We start from the raw sequence: 8,821 nt of genomic DNA, 5'->3' as shown, positions 1-8,821 counted from the left end.
CCACAGACAAGCCACGCCCATAAATCAGTATTGTGCTCCATATTCAGTTAAAATAATTAACAAAAATGGTGAAGAGCGGGAGGAGGGGAGGAGCGCGGAGCGGGGAAACAGGCCTGCACGTAGACCACACACCAGAGTTATCGACATGCCGGCACAAAACAGTATCGTGCTCCATGGAAAGCCACGCCCCCAAAACAGTACTCTGCTTTATGCTTACTACTCTCATGAATCATCAAATGCGAGCTGAAGACCGCAATCAAGAACTGTTTCGTCAATTAGGTGCTGCCATATCCGCTATTCCCACTGCCACAACACAACAGGAGCCTCACTCCAACAAACTTCCCACACTCGATGTTCCGAAATTTTCTGGTGATCGTACTCAATGGTCTCATTTTAAGGGAATGTTCAGGAGCATTGTTCACGATAACCGTCGGCTGTCCAGAATTCAGAAGTTACAATACCTTATGTCCTATCTGACGGGAAATGCCCTTAAGTTAGTCGAGAATACTCCTCTGTCTGACCATGGATATGAGTCCGCTTGGAGGTTATTGCAAAAACATTTTGATGATGGATTTACAGTTGTTCATTGCGAGATTGAAAGGTTTTGTAAAATCCCAGCCATCACCACACCAAATGTGTCATCTTTCACAACCCTTTATGCTACTACAGTGTCCGTCCTTGATTCGTTAGATGGACAAAATGCCACTTCCCGTGATCCTTGGGTGATTTACCTACTGCTCTCCAAGCTTGATTCAGAGACTAAGGCTTTATGGTCGCGAGAGGTTTCAGCCTTGACCCCTACCCTTGATAAATTCTTAGATTTTCTATCTGCACGCCTCAAGTCATTGGAGATGTGCCAAGCTACTCCGTCTAGTGACTATGATAAGACAACAACCAAGATTGCTTCGTCCAAGCCTGTGCGGCCACGTCTTAGTCTGGCTGCTGTCACGGGCGAGTCATCTCCCACTCCGTGTTTCGCCTGTCAAGAAACCGATCATAGACTTTTCCGGTGCCCCAAGTTTCTTGGGATGTTCCCTTCTGATCGCCTTAACATCGTCAGACAAAACAATTTATGCCGCAAGTGTATAACTAGCACTCATAACACTAGAGATTGCACCTTTTTTCCGTGTAGGAAGTGTGCAGGTCCGCATAACACCTTGCTTCATGAGGCTTTTCAATCATCCAACCAACCCACATCTGCTCAAAGACCCTCTGTTGCAAAAACGAGGTCCACTCCTGCATTAGCTGCGCCCTTAACTACCTGCCAAACTGACCAAGTTAATTCAAGTTCACAACCATCAGGTCCAACTGATTCAACGGCGCCCGCCACTTCAGACGATGTGAACCAAGTGGCCAATGTGTCTTCCATTACCGCTCCACGCCAATTCCAAAGAGTATTCCTTGAAACAGCTGTGGTACATGTTTTCAACAGACACGGCGTACCAGTCCAATGCCGGGCATTGCTAGATTCAGGTGCTCAAGCCAGCCTAATTTCGCAGGCATTATATCAAAGACTCAAGTTACCTAAGACCCTGTCGGATTTGTATATTGGTGGAGTGGTGGAGGGGGGCGCGAGGGCGAGATATCAGACAAATTGTGCCTTTCGGTCTCTTTCACAAGATGCAAACTTCTCTATTAGTTGTCACATTGTGCCCTCGGTTCTTCAACAAAAAATCCCGAATTGGAAGGTAGATGTCACCCAGATTCAAATTCCAGACTCTCTCGTGCTCGCAGATCCCACTTGGCATGAACCCCAGGCAATAGATTTGTTGATTAGTAACGAAATATATAATGACCTCATGACAGGTGTAGTACGTCGCCTAGGTCCGGGTCTACCCGTTTTAAAGGAAACCATGCTTGGTTGGGTCGTCTCTGGGCCCCTTTCCATCCCTGAAAGAAGTGACTCTGTGGTCATTGTTGCCGCGACGTTGTCTTCCATAGACAAAACCCTGAAGAGATTCTGGGAATCAGAAGAGCCTTATGTGGCTCCGGTTCTGCCACCCGATCATGAGAAAGTTGAGAAATGCTATCGTGAAACCACTGTTCGTACGTCCTCCGGTCGATACATGGTCCAGTTGCCCCTTGGTCCCAATCTTAATCGTCTTGGGGATAACCTTGGTCATGCGACCCGTCAATTTTTGAGCCTCGAGACCAGACTCAATCGGAATCCAGACCTTAAAAAACAATATCAGGCTGCCATGCAAGAGAATTTTGACTCCAACTTCTTTGAAGAAGTCCCGCTTCAAGAGATGTTGAACCCCAGTTATTATTTGCCCCACCATTGTGTTCTAAAAACATCGGGAGACTCCACCAAAATTCGCATCGTAATGAACGCGAGCTCCAAATCCCAGACTGGAATAAGTTTGAATGATGTCGCTCTCATGGGACCTGTTGTCCAACCAGATATCGTGACAACCCTTCTCAGATTTAGGGAACACCCTGTGGCTTTTATCTGCGACATCAAAAAGATGTATCCGCAAATTCTTCTTCATCCGCCTCACCGTGACTTTCATAGAATCCTTTGGAGAACGGATTCCGATCAGCCAATCAAACATTATCGGGCCCTCGGTGTCTGTTTTGGGGTTACATCCTCCCCATATTTGGCCACCCGAACTCTTGTCGACCTGAGTGATCAAGGTAAAACCTCTCACCCCTTGGCTAGTCGCCTGTTGAAAGAAAACTTTTATGTAGATGATTGTCTAGCGTCATTTGCAACAGTGGAAGAAGCTAAACACGGTGCGGCACAACTTACTGACCTTTTGGGAAGTGCTGGTATGTCTTTATCCAAGTGGAACTCTAATTCCTTATCGGTTATCCCGGAAAAACAATCAGAAGAAGAACGTCTGCTCCCTGAAGCATCGTCCACTCTGGGCATGACCTGGCATGTCACGGCTGACTACTTTGTTTACAAACGGGCTCCCGGTTCTGCCCCTTCACTCACGAAGAGGGGCTTGTTATCATGTTTGGCATCTTTGTATGACCCATTGGGGCTGATCACTCCAATTATAGTACTAGGGAAATTGATTCTCCAATCACTATGGGTAGCAGGATTGGACTGGGATAGTCCACTCCCGGATCACATTGTCCATTCATGGACAAAATTCTACAACGCTCTGCCAGCTGTCGAAGAAATCCAAATCCCCAGATGTGTGTCTGACTATTCCCAGTTCTTTCTCAAAGAAGTTCACGTTTTTGCTGATAGCAGCTCGTACGCATATGGTGCAGTGGCATATGCAGTCACCGTTAGCCAAATTCAACCAGCTCAAGCCATGTCACGGATTATGATTGCTAAGTCCCGGGTCGCACCCACTGCCCCCACTACCATACCTCAGTTGGAACTTCGTGCGGCTTTGTTGGCCGCTCAACTCCTCCACAAAATACGCGAGTCTGTCCTAGTTTCTGAGTATTTTCTGTGGACGGATTCAACGATAGTACTTTGCCAAATCCGATCCACTCGCCTTCGTCTAGAACCTTTTCAACTCAGTAGAATCACAAAAATCCAAGCTCTCACTGACACTTCACGCTGGCATTATGTGCCAACTCATTTAAATCCTGCTGATATGGTCTCAAGGGGCATGTACCCTCGAGAGCTTCGAGATTCTGATTCTTGGTGGAATGGCCCCGCGTTCGTAATACAAGATGCTTCCATGTGGCCCAATGACCCTTCTCAGCACAGTGCATTATCGATGGTCATTACTAATAAGCCTACTCATTCAGAACCTCCTTTCCATCCATCTTTCCAAGAGCATCTCGTCTCTTTAACCAATAATTATGAACGGTTGCTCCGAATCCTAGAATATGTCCGTCGCTTCCTGAAAAAACCATCCGCTCGTAATCGAGGACTTCCCAGTACCCAAGAATTACAAGAGTCAGAAAAATCCCTGATTCGGAGTGCACAGAACGACCAGCTCGAGGAGGCAAGGCAGGCCATAAAAAATGGCGCATTACACCGCTCCCAGAGATTCAAACATGTGCACCAGCTGTGCCCCTTCATTGACGGGGAAGGACTGATCAGAGTGGGAGGCAGATTGGAAGGGTCAACTGCAACTTATGATACCAAACATCCAATTTTACTACCAAAATGTAAATTGACCTATTTGATTGCCATGCACTTCCATCGTACACAAAAGCATATTGGTCCCCAAGCTCTCCTCGCTACCCTCCGACAGATCTATTGGCCTTTAGGTGGGAGAAGTTTGACGCGTAAGGTGGTTAGGGAATGCATAACCTGCTGGAAGCAGCGTCCGGTGGTTGCGCAACAAAGGATGGGAGATCTACCATCTCATCGCGTGGATTACAGCCCCCCTTTCTCTGTGTGTGGAGTTGATTTTTGTGGGCCGGTCCTCACGCGTCCCAGTTTTAGGAGAGGAGGTGCATCATATCAAACCTATATATGTGTGTTTGTATGCTTTGTCACAAAGGCAGTCCACATAGAAGTAGTAAGCAGTCTATCCACTGAGGCATTCATCGCGGCCCTTCGAAGATTTTCGTCTAGAAGAGGAGTCCCCGGTCACATTTATTGTGACAATGGAACCAATTTCAAGGGTGCTTGCAATCTCTTGGAAAAATTTTGGATGTCCTTACAAGAAGACTCAGTCCTCCAGGAAGAGGTCGCCAGAATGAGAACAAATTGGCATTTCAATCCCGCTAGGTCTCCACATCACGGGGGACTCTATGAAGCTGCGGTAAAGTCCCTCAAACACAATCTGGTTAGGGAGGTTGGCCAAACCATCCTAACGTTTGAAGAATTATCAACCGTTACCTCCCAAATAGAAGCTATTCTTAATAGTCGCCCGATCTCGCCACTGTCTGAGGATCCTAACGAACTGACAGCGCTCACCCCAGGTCATTTCTTGATCGGTCGTCCACTAAACTCCATTCCTGATTATGAACTCACAAATCTCTCTCCTCATGCCCTTACTCGATGGCAGTTGTGTCAGAAGGTACTTCAACATTTTGCAGACCGCTGGAGGCAAGAATATCTGCACACTCTTCAAAGGCGCTCAAAATGGTCAGAAACTCATGACAATCTTGGGGTTGGAGACATTGTGATTATCTGTGAGAAAACCTCATCTCATTCCTACCCACTAGGTATAATTGAACGACTCCATCCTGGTAAAGATGGTAGATGCAGAGTGGTCACTATACGTACGGCAAGGGGAACCTTCACTAGAGCAATCCAAAATATTTCAAAAATGCCAATTGAGGGATTACCACCCTCTTCATCGCGGGGGGAGCATGTTCAAGCATAAAATAAGTTTCATCCAAAAAATGCACTTTCTCCGACTTAAATTATTTTTGATGATCTCCCGAACACCACCCAAATCCCAAGTACCGCTTATCGATACCAAAAATTAGAGAAGAGACAAAAGGGAGCTGAAAAAATAGAGACGTTTTTTCTACACGCACACTGTTGCACTTGGCAGTCGGAGAGAGAGAGAATTTGCAATATAATAATCCTGGCGCGCAGATTTTGGGGTCAGTCGTGGTCATCAACTAAAACCAAGAAGTTGTGCCAAGCAATTAATTCTACCCAGTGCTTGTCTATTAAGATAAATCCAGCTATACCATCAGTGCATCTGAACTTAAGTTGTTTTTTGAGCATCCTCATTAGTCTAGATCTCAAGAAGTTGTGTGGTGTGGAAAGGAAGCTGCAGTGAAGTGAGTGGTGCTTGTTGAGGTGTGTCAAGAAGTGATTTTTGGCCAAGATAAACTCCACCGAGACGAAGGCCCACCAGAAGAAACAGACCGTCAGAGCTGTGCTGCCTAGCCGATCATCCAAATAACTTTTTTTGGGGTCCTCCTCACCGAATAGAGATCAGGTGAATAGAATCCAGCCCTCAGCCACTTTAGAGGGAGAGACAGATCAGGTTAACCCTACCGCCTCCATCCTACAGGTGAATAGAATCCAGCCCTCAGCCACTTTAGAGGGAGAGACAGATCAGGTTAACCCTACCGCCTCCATCCTACAGGTGAATAGAATCCAGCCCTCAGCCACTTTAGAGGGAGAGACAGATCAGGTTAACCCTACCGCCTCCATCCTACAGGTGAATAGAATCCAGCCCTCAGCCACTTTAGAGGGAGAGACAGATCAGGTTAACCCTACCGCCTCCATCCTACAGAATCCAGCCCTCAGCCACTTTAGAGGGAGAGACAGATCAGGTTAACCCTACCGCCTCCATCCTACAGGTGAGCGAAACCACCCTCAAACTCTGATACACCTCCTTCAGGCTTGAGATGTGCAGAATTTAACTCGGAAACAAGGAAAATTGCACGAGAAATGCATAAAAGTGTTTGAAAATCTTTAAAGTCGATTATCTCGGAAACTATGAGAGATAGGGGCCTCAAATTTTGCAACTGTTTAGAGCCTCCTTCAGGCTTGAGATGTGCAGAATTTAACTCGGAAACAAGGAAAATTGGACGAGAAATGCATAAAAGTGTCTGAAAATCTTTAAAGTCGATTATCTCGGAAACTATGAGGGATAGGGGCCTCAAACCTTGCATCTGTTTAGAACCTCCTTCAGGCTTGAGATGTGCCGAATTTAGCTCGGAAACAAGGAAAATTGGACGAGAAATGCATAAAAGTGTTTGAAAATCTTTAAAATCGATTATCTCGGAAACTATGAGAGATAGGGGCCTCAAACTTTGCATCTGTTTAGAGCCTCCTTCATGCTTGAGATGTGCAGAATTTAACTCGAAAATAAGGAAGATTGGACGAGAAATGCATAAAAGTGTTTGAAAATCTTTAAAGTCGATTATTTCGGAAACTATGAGGGATAGGGGCCTCAAACCTTGCATCTGTTTAGAACCTCCTTCAGGCTTGAGATGTGCAGAATTTAACTCGGAAGTGAGGAGAATTGGACGAGAGATGCATAAAAGTGTTTGAAAATCTTTAAAGTCGATTATCTCGGAAACTATGAGAGATAGAGGCCTCAAACTTTACATCTGTTTAGAACCTCCTTCAGGCTTGAGATGTGCAGAATTTAACTCGGAAATAAGGAAAATTGGACGAGAAATGCACGAAAGTGTTTGAAAATCTTTAAAGTCGATTATCTCGGAAACTATGAGAGATAAGTGCCTCAAAGTTTGCATCTGTTTAGAGCCTCCTTCAGGCTTGAGATGTGCAGAATTTAACTCGGAAACAAGGAAAATTGCACGAGAAATGCATAAAAGTGTTTGAAAATCTTTAAAGTCGATTATCTCGGAAACTATGAGAGATAGGGGCCTCAAATTTTGCAACTGTTTAGAGCCTCCTTCAGGCTTGAGATGTGCAGAATTTAACTCGGAAACAAGGAAAATTGGACGAGAAATGCATAAAAGTTTCTGAAAATCTTTAAAGTCGATTATCTCGGAAACTATGAGGGGTAGGGGCCTCAAACCTTGCATCTGTTTAGAACCTCCTTCAGGCTTGAGATGTGCAGAATTTAACTCGAAAATAAGGAAGATTGGACGAGAAATGCATAAAAGTGTTTGAAAATCTTTAAAGTCGATTATTTCGGAAACTATGAGGGATAGGGGCCTCAAACCTTGCATCTGTTTAGAACCTCCTTCAGGCTTGAGATGTGCAGAATTTAACTCGGAAGTGAGGAGAATTGGACGAGAGATGCACAAAAGTGTTTGAAAATCTTTAAAGTCGATTATCTCGGAAACTATGAGAGATAGAGGCCTCAAACTTTACATCTGTTTAGAGCCTCCTTCAGGCTTGAGATGTGCAGAATTTAACTCAGAAATAAGGAAAATTGGACGAGAAATGCATAAAAGTGTTTGAAAATCTTTAAAGTCGATTATCTCGGAAACTATGAGGGATGGGGGCCTCAAGCCTTGCATCTGTTTAGAACCTCCTTCAGGCTTGAGATGTGCAGAATTTAACTCGGAAGTGAGGAGAATTGGACGAGAAATGCATAAAAGTGTTTGAAAATCTTTAAAGTCGATTATCTCGGAAACTATGAGAGATAGGGGCCTCAAATTTTGCATCTGTTTAGAGCCTCCTTCAGGCTTGAGATGTGCAGAATTTAACTCGGAAATAAGGAAAATTGGACGAGAAATGCACAAAAGTGTTAAAAATTTTTAAAGTCGATTATCTCGGAAACTATGAGAGATAGGGGCCTCAAACTTTACATCTGTTTAGAGCCTCCTTCAGGCTTGAGATGTGCAGAATTTAACTCGGAAATAAGGAAAATTGGACGAGACATGCACAAAAGTGTTTGAAAATTTTTAAAGTCGATTATCTCGGAAACTATGAGAGATAGAGGCCTCAAACTTTACATCTGTTTAGAGCCTCCTTCAGGCCTGAGATGTGCAGAATTTAACTCGGAAACAAGGAAAATTGCACGAGAAAGGCATAAAAGTGTTTGAAAATCTTTAAAGTCGATTATCTCGGAAACTATGAGAGATAGAGGCCTCAAACTTTACATCTGTTTAGAGCCTCCTTCAGGCTTGAGATGTGCAGAATTTAACTCGGAAACAAGGAAAATTGGACGAGAAATGCACGAAAGTGTTTGAAAATCTTTAAAGTCGATTATCTCGGAAACTATGAGAGATAAGGGCCTCAAAGTTTGCATCTGTTTAGAGCCTCCTTCAGGTTTGAGATGTGCAGAATTTAACTCGGAAACAAGGAAAATTGGACGAGAAATGCATAAAAGTGTTTGAAAATCTTTAAAGTCGATTATCTCGGAAACTATGAGAGATAGAGGCCTCAAACTTTACATCTGTTTAGAGCCTCCTTCAGGCTTGAGATTTGCAGAATTTAACTCGGAAACAAGGAAAATTGGACGAGAAATGCACGAAAGTGTTTGAAAATCTTTAAAGTCGATTATCTCGG

The 8,821-nt window shown here is 44.4% G+C and overlaps 1 protein-coding gene across 1 annotated transcript; it reads left to right on the top strand.

The window, feature by feature from the left end:
- The first annotated feature begins 224 nt into the window (after positions 1 to 224).
- LOC129808610 (uncharacterized) lies at positions 225 to 5,252 on the top strand. The gene has a single exon (XM_055858394.1). It carries the CDS (start codon positions 225 to 227, stop codon positions 5,250 to 5,252), a length of 5,028 nt encoding a protein of 1,675 aa, XP_055714369.1.
- Positions 5,253 to 8,821: the final 3,569 nt, after the last annotated feature.

The sequence above is a fragment of the Phlebotomus papatasi genome, chromosome 4 (assembly GCF_024763615.1).
Source record: "Phlebotomus papatasi isolate M1 chromosome 4, Ppap_2.1, whole genome shotgun sequence".
Taxonomy (NCBI): domain Eukaryota; kingdom Metazoa; phylum Arthropoda; class Insecta; order Diptera; family Psychodidae; genus Phlebotomus; species Phlebotomus papatasi.
Note: the sequence above shows the minus strand (reverse complement) of the source record. Positions and strands in the feature narration are given on the sequence as shown.

Excerpts from the sequence above, each read along its gene's own strand:
- LOC129808610 (XM_055858394.1), top strand. The coding sequence starts at position 225 with ATGAATCATCAAATGCGAGCTGAAGACCGCAATCAAGAACTGTTTCGT.